Source organism: Microtus pennsylvanicus, chromosome 4, assembly GCF_037038515.1.
Source record: "Microtus pennsylvanicus isolate mMicPen1 chromosome 4, mMicPen1.hap1, whole genome shotgun sequence".
Classification (NCBI taxonomy): domain Eukaryota; kingdom Metazoa; phylum Chordata; class Mammalia; order Rodentia; family Cricetidae; genus Microtus; species Microtus pennsylvanicus.
In genome coordinates this window covers 78584382-78599712 of record NC_134582.1, presented here as the reverse complement: position 1 = coordinate 78599712, position 15331 = coordinate 78584382, and the positions used below count along the sequence as shown (strand labels likewise).

Below are 15331 nucleotides of genomic sequence, written 5' to 3'. Positions count from 1 at the left end.
CCATTTAGCCTGCTTTTGATACCACAGGGTAACAGAGAGGTGCGCCCCCTGTAGCCTCGGAGGTGACAGCAGTTGGGAAGTGGGTGAGAGCCGGCGCCCACGCCAGATCAACCCCTGGAGGCCCAGAGCAGCAGGCCCAAAGGGATCTGGATTTCTTTATTATCAGACATGAGCACGACTCATTACATAAGTTTGTGCTTTAAAGAAAAAGAAGAAAGAAAGGGGGAGGGGGAAAGTTAATGTGAAAAAGAACCCAAGCAGAGAAGAAGGAATCAGGGAGGGGCCACCCAAACCCCTGGATCCATCTATAAGCCCTGACTTGAGTCACGCCTAGGACCTCCAGCCTGGGACCTGCCCGGCAGGAGAGGGCGGGAAGCCAAGGGGCCCCAGGTGGGCCTGATAATTCCTTTCAACCAAGCAGCGAGGATGAAGAGAAGGGAAGGGGTCCCAGGGAGCCAGAGCCCACGAGCCATTTATTGCCATGTGTTAAAATTCGTGCAAAATATCTGAAGCCCTGGATAGAGAATACAAAGTGATATTTTTTCCAAGAAACATAAAACTAGGAAAAGTGATGGGGGGAACATTTTCCCACCAAAACCCCCAACCCCCACCAGGTCCCAAGCAGGGTGAGGCCTCCACCCTGGTCTGCCTTGCAGAGACTAAGCTACAATCTGGTCTGGGCAGGAAGGGGGTGGAAAATCTGTAACATCATCTTAACTACCAACGGGAGGAAAACCAGTCAACTGTACAAGTCTATCAACTTTAAAAAAAAGAGAAAAGCTGTAAAGTCAGGCCCTGTGGGTAGGGAAGCGGACAGATCCCCGGCCAGAGCCGGAGTCCAGAGTGGGTGCCAGGCGGGGCCGCTGCGAATGCAGGCGCTGCAAGCCGTCTGGCCAGAGGCTACCGCAGGTGGGCAGCCTTGGCGAAGGCAGCCAGGGAACAGTTGCCACGACTAATCACCACCCTCGAAGCCCTCTTCCTCTTCAGGTACGGGGTCTGCATCCCAGCAGGTGATGTCAATTTCTAGGATATATTGGGAGAGGAGAGGGCTGGGTAGTGTGTCCCCGCCCTCACCCCCACCCTCTAAGAGCTGTGCCAACTGTGTTTGGTGACACCGCTGCTAGCCCTCCAATCCCATTCTGTCACCGTAATTCCACCAGTCATCCAGGAAAGAACTACCTGGAGGCTTGTTGTAGAATACCGGAGGCGGAGCCTTTGCACACAGCTCTTCTGATTGGGCGAACTCTTCCTCCTGTGATTGACTGAAGTATCCTTCACTGGCCTGTTGGGTTTTAGAAAGAAAAAAAAAAAAAAGCATAGGCCACTAGGCCCCACCTGCCAGGACTGAGCCTGTTTCTCTGGCAACCAAGGACTCCAAGAGTGGTTGCTGGGGGAACACAGTTGACTGCCAGGGAACAAAGGCAGAGATGGAAAGGGGAGTCAATAGAGCTGCTTCTCAATAGGGATCTAGAAGCCATCAGCCCAGGCCCTCAGCCCTTGCTACTGTCCCTCCCACCAGGCTCCCCGTCCCACCTGGGTCCCCTCCTTTTGAGTGGTCTCTCCATTGGTCAGAAGGTGAGGTTCTGGCTCCAGCTCCTGCTCCAGGACCTGGTCTACCTCCTCTAGAGCTGAGGGCATATTTAGGTCCTGGGTGGCAGCCAGTGGCTCCCCTTCTACTTCCTCCTCTGGGTCACAGAATGTGGCTGGAGGTTCTGGCAGCTCATCAAAATTAAGAAGGTTGGCACAGCCTTCGCCAGCTGGCGGCAGCGGGTCCTGGGCTGCCTCATCCAGCAGAGGTACCTCTGCCAGGGACGCCTCGGCACCTGAGGGTGGTGTAGGCACCCTGGGCTCAGCCTGAGGTGCTGAGGCCTCTTCCCCATTGCCAGGCCATAGATCAATGAGGCTGGCAGTGGCAGGAGTGACATCGTTGGCAATAGCGGTGTCAGTAGTGGCAGTGGTGGTCTCAATGGTGTCAGCTGCATGGGCATCACCTACTGGGGTGACAGAGGCAGCAGGCTCTGCAGGGGCAGCCAGAACAGCCTGCTCTGGGGATTCTGTGCACATCAAGTCTTCCATGGGGCTGCTTTGCACCAGAGGAGGTTCCTGTGCCCGAGGGGGCTCCTCTGTAGAGCCAGCCCAGGCCGGAGGGGTTGCTGCAGCTTCGGCCCCCTTGCTGGTTTCCTCACCATCCAGTCTCGGGGTAGACTCCTGGGCCTCTGTCACAGTACACATGAAGGACACAATGCAGTCAACCCCCCTTGGGCAAGGACAGATGCCCTGAGCCAATCTACAGTGTCCTGCCCACCTACTGAAGATTAGGGAGCTAGGGACTTCTGATGAAGAACTACCACAGAGCATCTTCTGGCATCGTCAGCTCTACCTCACTACCCTTTCACCAGCTGTTTTTAAACCACTGGGGAGCCCTGGGAGGAAGGCCATATGATCACTTCAGTGATGAGCCAATGAGGTGAAGAGAAGGTAGGTCTGATAGCAGCAACACCAGAGCTCTTCGCAGCTAAAGCCACTTCCTTAGCAGTGGACTATGTTACTATGACAACCAGAGACTGATGGAAGGATGGATACAGGTGGAACCCTTCTCTCACCTTGAGCTGGTGGGGGTGGTGGAGGTGGGGGTGGAGGCTGTGAGGATGTAACCTCATCCAGGGCCCTCTCGATCTGCTCAGTGACAGGGGTGGAGGCTGTGCTGGAATCAGATGGGCTCCGGGTGGGAATGGGAGTAGGTGCCATTCTCCTGTGGCTGTCCAGGTGGCTGCCTGTGGAACAAATGCCCAGGCTAGTCAGTGAAGGTTGGGAAGCCAGGTGTAGTCAGGACTAGACACCTTGTCTTGATTATGGGTGGGGGCTGTGAGCTCCCCAGACCCCCCAGGGGCCAGATTACTGCTCCAGACCCTGTAAACCAGGCCCCTAGGAGCCAGTGCCCGGCAGGGCCAGGGACAAGTGGCAGGTAGTACCTGCTTTGGGGATAAACACCAGCAGTCAGCAGTCAGGCTGGGGGAGAAAGGGCGAGGGGGCTGCTGGGAAGCGGGGCCCTCCTTACCCCACCCTGCCGAGGCCTGGGGCTGCTACCTACATGGGAGGGAGGAAGAGAGGTTTGGGGTGCGGTGGCAGGTGATATAGGGAAAGGGAGTCCGTGGAGGGGAAGAGGAGGAAGAGGAGGAGGAGGAAGGCCCACTGTCCGATGCCTTTATGAAAGGGCAGTACGGACGACCTGCCAAGAGAGACAGACAGAGAAAGACAGAGGACAAGAGAGGGTCAGTCTCCCCCACCCCTGCCCCAAGGCCTCCCCCTTCAAGCCACCTTCAGCCAGGGTCTACATTCAGCCAAGCTAGGCCACAGCCTCAAGCCCTCTGATGCCTCCCACCAGCCAGCAGCAGATACACACACGGGCTCACGCAGCCTCTGAGCAGCAGCACGAGTGAGTCTAGTCTGTCATGCTCCTGGGACCCCAGCACATGACCAAGCTCACAGTGGATGCAAACACTCAGACCAGCAGACAAGAAACAGAAGGGCACTTCAAGGGGAGGCAGAAGCTACACAAGGAGAAGCCAAACAGGGGACCCCGGAGCACAGTTGCTCCAGGATGCTCAAACGAGAGGCCAGAGCAAGACCCCACCCTACATGCATCCACAGCCTTCAGGCCAGACCTAGTCCAGCCCTGCATGGAAGCTCCCAACACCAGCAGCGTGTCTGCATCTACAGCAAAGCTGCCCAGCAGGCCTTGAGGGTTATCCATCGCTCAGCCAATGCCCAGCACTGACATAGCCCCTCAACCCAGCCCCTTTGTAGGTGCTGCCACCTGGAAAGCTGTGGTTGGAAACACACTGAAGGGGTCTTGCCTTCTCCAAGGAGTCCTTGGGCAAGGCTTGTTTTCCAAGAAGTCGTCCCAAAGGGATTTAGGGCCACAGTCTGAGGAGCATGGATCGGGCAAGGATAGGGCCAAGGACTACCTGGTCGGTGGTTGAAGGGTGAGGGCGCATCACAGCTGCCAGCAGAGGCTGACGCAACTCGTTCCTGCTGTCTGAAGAACTCCCGCGGGTTGTCGGGCCGCTGGGCAATAATGGCAGCTGCCTCCTGAGGACACAAGGAAAGAGTCAGAGAACTGGACAGGGCCAGCTGCTGAGCCAGCCCTTGCCCTTCTCACTTGCTATTTCCCAGTTCTCACCTCCACCTCTGATTCCGACTTCTTCATCTGGGACTCTTCTTCATCTCGCTGGTCACCCTGGAAACCAAATGGACAGGGTCCTGAGCATCTCTTCTACAGCCCAGCAGCATCTCGAAGGTGGCACTTTGCTCCCTTGGTACCCAGCTGCCCAGCCTTTTCTGCATCTTCATTGTCTCTAGCCACCCTATCCACAGACTAGCCAGGCCTTGGGAACCTCCTTCACTCACTTCTACATCTAACCAGGCACCCAGGGCTATCTGGAGTATCCCTTGCCTTCTAGCTAACGTAAGCTACAGCAAGCACTGGCTGAATGTGGCCTGTGGACGGGATATTGTTCTGAGGCCATATTTTAAAGCCACTTTTAATTTTTTTTTCTGTGTGTCAGTGTTTTGCCCACATGTATGTCCATTCACCATGTGCATGCAGTGTCCTCAGAGTCCAGAAGAGGGTGTCAGATCCCTAGAACTGGAGCCACAGGTGGCTCCCAAAATGTGGGTACTGGGAATTGAACCCAGGTCCTATGGAAGAGAAGTCGGTGCTCTTCACTGAGCCAGATCATAAGCCCCCATGGCAGGTTTTTAAACCGCATAAGTTAAGCTGCTGCCACTCCAAAGTTCAGTTCCGAACCTGGTGTGGAAGTGCACGACTTTAATCCTAGCACTCTGGACACAGAGGTGTAGGCAGATCTCTGTGAGTTCCAGGACAGCCAGGCTACACCGAGAAACCCTGTCTCAAAAAAGCCAAAAATAAAAAAATAAAAGTGTTTCATATTGACTGAAAATAGAATCTGGTTTCTTATTTTGTCACAGTAGGGATTGTACCAAGGTCCTCACAGAAGGCAAGCCAGGGCTTTACCAGTGACTACACCCACAGTCCTTTGTTTTTATTCTGAAACAAAATCTCGCCGGGCGATGGTGGCGCACACCTTTAATCCCAGCACTCGGGAGGCAGAGGCAGGCGAATCTCTGTGAGTTCGAGACCAGCCTGGTCTACAGAGCTAGTTCCAGGACAGGCTCCAAAGCCACAGAGAAACCCTGCCTCGAAAAACAAAAAAACAAAATCTCATTTTAAACTGTTAGGCTGACCTTGAACTTACGATTCTCCTGCCTCACCGGGCTTTTGTTTTTTTGAGATGAGGTCTCTCACAGGCCCCTGAGTATCTAGTTTGTATTTTCTCTGTCTCAGTGTGTCCCCCTCCCCTGACACTCACCCCCAAAATTCGAGGCCTTGTAAATGCTGGGCAACTGCTATATTACTGAGTGCATACTCAGGCCCCTAGATTATCAACACCATGGCAGCCAATTATACAGAAGCTGCCTTTCCCTGGAAGTGTGCCACTCTGTTCACTGTAGTGTCCCCCAGTCCCCATTCCCATTTTCACAACCTAGGTTTCAAGACTGAAACCAAAGACTATAGGTGGGCAGGCCCCTTGCTTGGCTACATTCTTCTCCCCCGGTCTTCTTCATGCCTCCAGCCCCACCATCTAGGCCAGCTCCAGCGCGCCCACATACTCTGCTAGATGTGGACATAATGTCCTCTGATGCTACAGTCACAGTGCCTAGAATAGTCAGCCTGTTTCCCAAGCCCATGCTTTGCCATGGAGATCAGTCCATCCCTCCCAAATGCCTGACCTATCATCACCCCTGTAGTTCAGCCTCTCCAGTTTAAGACCTCGGCTTGGGCACAACCAAGTCTCTGGCTCACTCAGGTCATTTCCTTCTCTGGGTCCCCACAGGGAGTTCCCGGCAGATCCTGCCGATGGCACTACATTCTGGGATCACTTCCCTCATCCTCTGTGAGCAACACAGGATGAAGACCCAAGTCTGTGTGAGTGGCCAACAAAAGGTCGGTATGTGTTTGTTCAGTGGGACACTCACTACACCAAAGCCTCTCACTTCACATCTCCTGCCATTCATGGGGCAAACTGGGCAGAAGTGGCTGCTGGGCAAGGGAAAAAAGCTAGGTGAAGAACTGAACCTTTTTCTTATATTCTGAAAAAGGGTCTTACTTTGTAGTACTGGCTGGCCTTGAACTCATCGTGTAGACCAGTCAAAGTCACAGAGATACGTCTACCTCTGCTTTCCTAGTGTTGGGATTATAGGCACGAGCCACCACGCCTGGCTCAGACCTTCTTTGCTTTTGAGCACATAACCTAGAACTTAAAACTTGCTTAGTGTAGTTTCACCAGGTTCCTTTACTTTGTTTCAATCAAAGCTAGGAACAGAGGCAGGCTAGGGAGACGGCTCAGTGGATAAAGCATGAGGATCTAAGTGTGGATTCTTAGCAGACACATACTAAGCCCAGCAGAGCAGCACACATCTGTAACAGCACTGGAGGTGCAGAGGAAGACCTCTGGGACTCGCTGGCCAGACAGTCTAGCCAACACAGTAAGCACCAGGTTCATAGAGAGACCTGTCTCAAAAAACAAGGTGGGTAGCGATGAGGAAGACACCAGAGGTAAACCTCTGGCCACTACAGGTGCATGCATGGGTGAATGCACTGTTCATACCACAGATACGCACGCACGTACACATGCATGCACATGCACACGAGCGCGCGCACACACACACACATACGCGCGCGCACGCGCGCATGCGCACTAAATAAGTAAATAATAAAGGAACAGAGCAGCTTATCACAGAGGCTTTCACTGTGAACAAAGTGAACACCAGGGTGGCTAGGAGAGAGAACAAGGCTCTAGCAATATGGGTAGGAGCGCTGTTTGTTGTGCCTAAGCACTTTGATACATTCCCTAGAACCCAGGACAAAAAGGGAACCATGGGGCTGGAGAAGTGGCTCAGTGCTGAAGAGTTCTTGCTGCTCTTGTACAGGACCCAGGTTGGGTTCCCAGCTCCCACACAGTGGCTCACAACCACCTGCAACTCTAGTTCCAGAAGATCCATCTTTGGAATGCTGCAGGCACGCGGTACACAGGCATATATGCAGGCAAAACACTCATACGCAGTAAGTAAAAGTAAGTAAATCTAAGCAGATAAACTCTTATTAACAGGGAACAAGGAAGCACAGCTCCCCAGAATACCTAAGCTAAAAAGAAAATGCTACCTGGTGATAAATTCCAATGTCACAAGGGACCTTCCTTACAGGACCTGAAATCAAAAGGCTGCCCTAACAGCTGGTTACAGTGTTGCTACATAGTTACCTTCCCATGAGGTAACCTGAAGCAGTGGATGGTCTGTAAGATAACAGCAAGAACCCTGTAGCCACTGCTTAAGATGTTGGTGACTGGCAAGGACAAAAGTCACGACAGTCGTCACTTTTGTGTACATGCACACCTCTGAGATCGCAATGAAACTAAGCCACTTTCAAAAGACCTTGCTATGACTGGGGAGACACAACATAGACGGAGACAGCAGCAGTGAAAGAGGGGGGCTCTAGAGACCCTGCGTATGGAAAGCACCAGTCTATACGCATTCAGGACATCTGAGTCACTTTCATTACACAGCCTAATTTTCAAGCCCCCCCAAGTGCAGAGCCCATGACTAATACACCCCAAGTCCCCCAGACCCCAAGCGGGAAGGGATGGAGGAGCCAGGGCAGTGAGGGGATTTTCTCTTCCAATTTGGAGATAAGCATCTAAAAGAAGTCTGTCCGCCGCCTTCCCCCTCAAACACCAGCCCACACCCCCATACCAGGTGCTGGGCTTAACACACTCATGACATTGATGCCCATGTATGTTCCCAGAATATCCAGTATTGGCAGTGTTGGAGGGTTCCTGATGTTCCCAGAGGACCCCAGAACACATGGACCACCCTCACTTTCCTGGCCAGGCAGGAGAGCCCCAGAAAATGACTTACAAAGATAGACTGTTCCTTTAACCTCCTCTTGGCCTCTTCAGCTTCTAGAGTCTGCTGTTTCCTCCTGGAATGAGAAGCACAAGCACACCCTTCAGGGTGGGCTGGGGGGTAGGCGGCCCTATGCCTCGGGCCAGGCCTCACCTGTGCTCCTCGATCTGCTGCTCCCGCTCTCGGTAGCGCCGTTCCCGCTCCTCCTGCTCCTGCCTCTCCTGCTCCATTCGTTCCTGTTCAAACCTGAGCCTGGCGTCCAAGGCCTTCTTCCGCTCCTCCTCCTTCCTCAGCTCTTCCTCCTTCTGCACCCCACACCCAGGAAGTACAAGCCCTGAGCCCAGGCCAGCCTTGGCCCCTCCATTCTACTCCCACCCAGGCTGGGGAGGTGACCTAGGAATTGGGGGTAATGAGTCCCATGTGCAGAGACCGAAAAGGGATTACTCGTTCAGCTGGGAGAGGTCAGAGCTACCCTGAAGGCTCAAGCAGGGCCACCTGGGCCTGAAGGCTTAGGGTCAGCATTGCGCACCTTGGCCTGCTCCCAAAACTGCTCCCGGTTAAGTCGCTTCATTTCCACGGCTGCATCTGTCTTCTGGTAGGTAGTGCCCTGCAAAGTCAAGTGCCCTGACAATGAGCAACAGAAAGAGACTCAACGGTCCAGTACTCACACATGCAGAGTGAGGGCTACGAGGGGCTGGGGAGGCCCAACTCAGGGACCATGTCACACAGGTCCCAGGAATGCACTGACCACCGGCTCGGCATTCTCATCCTCTCGAAGCCGCAGTCGATGCAATACTGGGCTGGAGAGCCGTGCCAGTCCATTGGAGAGCCGTTGCCCGATGGCACCAGCATCTATGTCTTCCACACTGCTGGCATTCACAATTACGTCAACACCCTTCCGTAAGAAAGCAGCGTTTAAGTGGCATCCAAACTCCCATCACCACCCCCAGCAAATAAATCCAGCCCTGGCTGACTGGTCCTGCCCCCTCTGGACCCAGTCCCCACATACCTGGAAGAATTCAGCCACCTTAGCCACGTGGCTGGCACAAGCACACTTTCGGGCATCAGGTACATCTTCACCAACCTACAATGTACCCGGTGAAGAGGTGCTCAGGACAGGGCAAGAGGAAGGCAACAGCTTGCCGGCCCGATATCCTGCAGGCCCAGGCTATGTTCCTAAGAACGAGTGTGGGGTTTTCCCTAGCAGCGGCTACGGGTGGAATGCGACCGACCACTCTGGGGCCTTCAGCTCCCAGCCCCATCCCACAGCTGCATACCCAGTTGATGAGCACATATTTTGGCAGGGCCGCCTGGGAGTCCTTGACGCTGCAGAAGCCGTACATCACTTTCTGGTTCTCGAAGTGGCCCGAAAGCTCCTGCAAACCCCCTTCTAGGGGAACCAGGAAGGTGTCAGGGCTGGCCAAGCTCCTACACCCTTGACCCTACAAAGGGCCTAAAACGCCCAGGGGATTTCTAGTCCGCAAGCTAGAGGCCCAGATCTCTGTGTAATGAAGGGGTGCTTTGCCTCTGAACCCTCCTGGGCCTGATTCGAGGTGGGACTGAAGAGTTGTCTGTTCACACATCTTCATCTCTCAGCGATCACACCTCGTACGTCTTACCGGGTGCTAGTGCCCAGCAAGGTAAACGAAGCTTCAAGGAAGTCTTCCAGCGCTAAAGAAAGTCATGCTGAGCCTGGCCACCCTCCTAGGCCCCTTCCCTAGCTGTGTGATGTCAGGCAAGTTCCTTTTCCTCACTGTGCCTTCCCGGAAGCCAAACGGGAAACAAGGCTCCCTCCCTCTACACCCTGAAGAATGCAGGGAGGACAAGAGGAAGGACACCATCCGACAAGTGGGTCTGCTGGACGGAGGCAGGAAAGTGAACTGCAGCCAGGGAGGGCAACAAAACAGCCAGAGTAGGTGGTGGGAAGGAAGAGGAATGGCTGGAATTCTTACCTCCTGATGCTGCAAGCTTGAGGTCATCTGAGCCATCCTCATATGTGTACAGAGCCCTGGGGAGAGGGAGGGGTGGCTCATAGAACTGTCAGGTCCTAGGCAGCCAATTTTGGGTGGAGAAGGCATGAGGGAAGAAGAATGATGGGGGGGGGGGGAGGGCAGGGCAGAGAACAGGGCAAGGAGGGGGAAAGCTTTGGTTGTTGGTTGGTTGTGATAACAAGGCCAGGCATCATTTCCGCTGAGCCGGAGACTTGGGTCAGATGGCAATCAGGGAATGGTGGGGGAGAAATCTCTGCCTAGTCAGCTCAGCGTCCGGCCTTAGCCCTGGCAGCCCACAACCCAGTGGAGCGGGTGTGCAACGGAGATTCCAAGGCAACGGTTCCTTGGTTACTGTTCCCTGGAGACCATGATTCTCATCCCTCATTGGCCAGAGCCAGGAATCTACCTGGTGCGTGCCTTGGTACCCGCTGCCCCTCCCCCTACTGGGAGGGAGGAGGAGAAGAATCTGGTGCTCAATGCTGGGCATCCCCTGGTAACCATGGCAACCCAGCAATTGGCACAGAAACCAGCCCACCAGAGCTGTATTCTCCTCAAACACAAAGGACCCCGGGGACATCCTCAGACTCAATCTCTCCCTCTCTGAGCTGGGGATGAGGTCACTGTGGTCACTCCCAGACTTTAACACTAAGATCTTCCGGTCTTCTAACCCCTAGGCTGCCTCTGTCCTAGCTGACGCCTCCTAGGACTGCTGTGTAGACCAGGGCTTCCTGCCCTCCCAGCTCTTTCTGTTCTGCATTCACTCTGGGCAGGCACACCACAGCATCCATTTCGTGGACGGTAACCTCGAGATTCTCCCCCTACCACCCGTCCTGACACAGGCACAGGCTGGAGATACATGGAGAAGAGAGAAAGAAGCGTGGTCCCTGAGACTGAGATGGGCTCAGACCCTTTCTCAATTCCCATTTCCCATCTGCTAAGTCAGGAGGCTGGGGTGCGTGAGAAACGGGGAAAAAAAGGGAGATGGAAGAAAGGGAGGAACAGAGAGGAGGAGGAAGAGGACAGACAAGAGAAAGGAGGGAAGTAGAGAAACAAGAGAATGAAAAAAATGGAGGAAGAGGACGGTGGGGGGAAGGAAGAGAATAGGGTAGAAAGGAGCAAAAAGAGGGAGGGTCTCACCCACTCCCCCAGAGGTTGTTAGCCCTAGTTGCTAGGAGGGCCAAGTGGGCCCTGCAGCCCCTCCCTTTCATGGACCCCTCCCTGCTTTTCTCCACAAAGGGACACAGGTGGGCTGTAGGTCTTGGAGCCCTTGGGCAACTGCTGCCCCAGCCGCTGCCCTGACAGCTGCTTCCCAGCACAGCTGTCCCACCACCTGTCAGGCTGCCCTAACCCATGGCCAGGAACAAAGAGCCCTCAAAGAAATAGGGTGTAGCCCTCTCCACTCGCAGCTGAAACACAGAGAAAACACCAGGACTCCTGGCTGCTTCCAAGACACCGCTCCAGGCATCACAACTCCCTGGGAGGGGCTGCCTGTCTCAGCCTCAATCCTCTGAGGCCCCTTCCAGCCTGCCCACCCCCCTCCAAATGGCCCTTCCTCCCTGCGAGGGCCACAACCCTTCCTTCTTCGCTCAGTCCCAGCCCTTCCGTCTCTCAGCTCTGCTCAGCCCACCTTTCCAAACGACCATTGTGTTCATCGCCACACTTGGGCCACACTGGTTCCCACGTTCATTTCTGGAGAACATTTTCTGCCCAGAGCTGCACTGTGCTGCTCTCTATACGAAGACCACTCAGGACGCCACTGCCAGCTCCATGGGCAGCTTCAGCCTGAGCTTCACGCCCCAGACCCTGCCAGATAATGTTTCTCTAGCACAGCACAAGCATCCGGTGCCTGGCTGGTGGGAGCTGGGGAGCAAGCAGGGAAAAGTAGATGGGGACAAGGGGACTGTGGGTGGGCTCGCTCAGTAGCAGCAAACCCTGGGGACAGTGACCGCCACAGACTGTCAGCTCTCTGATGGACTCCGCTAACACACACTGTTCTCGGTCCTGGGCCCAGCACGAAGTAGCACCTGAGGGATTTGTAATGTTGACACAAAGTCTTATCAAACATCTAAGCCACGGAAACGAGACTAGGGCAAGGTGAGAGCTTGACTTCAGCAGCTCCAGGCCTGCTGGGAGGGGAAGGTAAGACTGAGGACCAGCATCCTCGCAGGGAGCCAGAACTGGAAAGGCCCTGAAAACCCTGTAGGGACTGTGCCCAGCCTCCTCTTTTCTCAGAATATTCAAGAGGAGCAGGAACTTCTCACACAATGAATCATAGCACAACCAGGGTGCTGCTGCTGGCCTTTCCAATCTGGACTTCCCCAGTGTTCGGCTTCCAACACAAGAGCAGTGGCCCATGTCAGAGACCCTGCCACCTAGGGGCAGTCACCCCGAGCTCCACCACACCCACATTCAAAATCAAGGCAGAGGAGGAAGACACCAAATACTCATGGCCCAACATCTGAACCCAGAACATTGCCCCTCCCCCTGAACTAGTAAATGCAGGGTCTGCACTGAACCTAGAGGTCTCACCCAGCTCCCGGTGTGTGAAAAGAGGAAGATGTGATCCTCATGTCCTTCTGACAACATGCTGTTTAGGCTTAGGCCCTCGGGAGTAAACAAACATGCATGCATGCGAGGGTGCATATGTGCATCTGTGTGTGTCCCACACACCACCCAGATGGGGCTGACGCATGCCAGGGATGCATAACTAACTCCCTTTGGCCACATGGATGCTGCTGGTGGTGAAAGCCCATGCCTTGCTGAGCAGGATATGGGGTGGCAGTGGCTGGGTAGCCCCAGCATTGGACCGCCGGTATCTGAGGGGTTAAGAGATGTGGGGTTGTCTACACCCCCTAGACTAGAGAGGAAGACGGGGTTCTCAGCAGCGGTGTTTCTCCACAGTCAGGGCCATACCCCCAAACCGGCTCTTCCACCAGGCCAACCAGGCCACTTGCCCAGATAGCCTCCCATGATCTCAGCGCCCCCAGAGACAGGGCTGGGACAACAATGTGGGAATCGCCTGCTCGGCCTGTGCAGCTTTTCCTATAACTGACCTGCAAGACACAAGAACTTGTCTCCGGAGTCCATCCCTAGGCCTGGCTGCCCGCCAGTGCTGCAGTACCATGGCATGGAGGCTTGGCTATTTTGTGCCTTCCTCCAGCCCCCTACCTGGCTGCCCTCCCAGGGTGAGAGTGAGGCCAGCCCAAGTGGGGTCCCTCAGACAAGCTCCAACCCTGCCTCAGTTTTCTCAAGAAGAGGCTACTTCCTGCCTGAGGTGAAAAGAGACCTAAATACAAAATGGGGATTTGCCTCCTGAGAAGAAAGAATACTTGGGGGCTGTGTTCAGAATGGGGGCATCGAACCCCTTGGTTTGCCCTGACACCCTGGGGCTTCAGCCCAGAGCAGCCTCCTCCACCTCGGGGAAGGTAACAGCTGGGGAGGGGGAGAGAATCAAGTCCACACTTCCCTCCTAAGAGGCTGACAGCCCCATGCTGGGGAGTGACGAGGCTAGGGTCCCAGATATCATTCTGGTATCCCTCAGTGGGGGCTCCCACCATGCCTCCTCCTAGCTGACCATCTAGACAAGCTGCCTGGGTCCATCTCCTGGGTCTCTTCCTGCCTAGCTGCCTAGTCCTAGCGATCTCCTCCTTCAGAAAGGGAGAGAAGGGCTCAACCCTACCTCTCTTCCTCTGCGACCCGTGAGGGATAAAAGAGTCACTTCGTGGTTACCATGTGGCAGTGAACCCTCCATCTATCACACCCCAACCCCAGATGTGGGGGGAGACAACCCTGAGAAGCCCCCGGTGGGCGGGGCACGCTGGCCCCCCGGCCCTCTGCGCTCCTCCCCCGCCCTAGCTTTCCTTTGTGCTGTGGCCGGGCAGGCTGCTCTTAGCTCCGCTAGCTCGGTCCCCGCCCCGTCCCCACCCGGTCCTCGCCCGCTCGAAGGTGGCGAAGGTGCCCTTGGCTGGCCCGTGCACACCTGTCCCCCGGGCCCGTGGAGAGAGGCTGGGGGGAAGGGGGATGGGCTCCGGCAGGGCCGTAGCACCCCGAGCTCCACGTCTGAGCTCCACGTCCGCGTGGCTGGCATCCGGCTCCCGCGCCCCCAGTGCGCCTAGGGCGGCCTCAGGGCTCCCCGGCTTGCGCGCCCCGCCTGGCCCGACCGGCCCCTCCCCCGGCTCGCACAAAGGCAGCCCCTCCCCGGTTCTCCCGGGCCGTTGCACCATTTCGGGGTATCCCCCCTCCCTTCCCGGTGGCAGAGCCTCCGAGAAACAAAGGCGCGGTGGCGGCCTGGGGACAAAGGGGCCGGGGGCGGGGACGGGGGGCTCACCAGTCGGCCGCGCTTTCCTCCCGGATCACCTCCTCGTACGCCGCCAGCAGCTCCAGGCGGTGGCCGCTGAAGCTGACGCCGGCCATGCTGCGGGCCGGACCGAGGCCGAACAGACGGACGGACGCACGCACGGACTGACCGACCGACACCGGAGGGAGGGGATGAGGGAGTCGCCGCCGCCGCCTCAGAGCCTCTGCAGCGCTGAGAGCGAGCGAGCCAGCGGCCGGGGGAGGGGAGCCGGCCGGCGGGGGGCGGGGGGCGCTGGCTCCGCCCGGCTCACTCCCTCGGCTCGCTCGGTCCTAGCGCCGCCCCGGCCGGGCCCAGGGGGAGGTCCGCCCCCCCTTACCAGCTTGCCTCGGGGCGCCCCCATGCCCGTCTCCCTGCTAGCCTGTACCGGGACTCCAAGCTTCCACTATGCTCCCAGAGCCAGTCTCATGCACCTGTCTTGTCCTGGTCACCAATCTAATAGCACACTCCCTTCCTCAGCCCTAAACCCACCAAGATTCCAGGCCCTACCCAGGCCCAAGTTCATCCTTCTCTGCCTTCCCAAAATAATTGGTCCATTGAACCCCTTGATTCATTTAACTCCAGCTTAGCCTCACCCCATTCCCAGGTCCATCCCACCTTACATTAAATCCATTTTGGTCCTTACCCTGTCCCTGCCCCAAATTCAGTTCCCCATAAAGCCAGGCCTGGGTTGTCAATAGCCCACTTCCTCTCTAAGGACCCTTTCTGGTCTACCACCATCACTTCCAGGGCCATCCAGGGCCAACTGCACATTCTGTCCCAGCTAAAGGCCCTTGCTTAGCACCGCACACCACACCCTCTGCCTGAACCCGACTCTGATCCCTCTTCCTAAACCTAGCCCTTCCTTCCATTCCTGCCCATGACCTGTCTCAGCCATTCCCACCCCACCCCACCCTAGCTCATGTCTTATGACACCAATCATTTTCTGCCTCCTGGACGGGGTATCCAGGAAATCACGTCTTCTTTTCCAAACTCCATACCTCCGAAGGTACCCCAAGTA

At 55.9% G+C, this 15331-nt stretch overlaps 1 protein-coding gene across 2 annotated transcripts; it reads right to left on the bottom strand.

Moving 5' to 3' along the window:
* Positions 1-454: 454 nt before the first annotated feature.
* Dbn1 (drebrin 1) lies at positions 455-14552 on the bottom strand. 2 transcript variants are annotated; one of them, XM_075969519.1, is made up of 15 exons: positions 14305-14552; positions 9939-9994; positions 9264-9376; positions 8996-9070; positions 8735-8881; positions 8516-8593; positions 8140-8291; positions 7999-8062; positions 4184-4240; positions 3969-4092; positions 3092-3229; positions 2604-2774; positions 1534-2216; positions 1180-1282; positions 455-1023 (listed from the first exon to the last, which is right to left on the bottom strand). In XM_075969519.1, exons 1-15 carry the CDS (start codon positions 14388-14390, stop codon positions 953-955), a joined length of 2118 nt encoding a protein of 705 aa, XP_075825634.1. In that variant the 5' UTR covers positions 14391-14552; the 3' UTR covers positions 455-952. The 2 variants fall into 2 exon arrangements, with proteins under 2 accessions (XP_075825634.1, XP_075825633.1); XM_075969518.1 differs by lacking the exon at positions 3092-3229 and having other exon boundaries at positions 14305-14551.
* Positions 14553-15331: the final 779 nt, after the last annotated feature.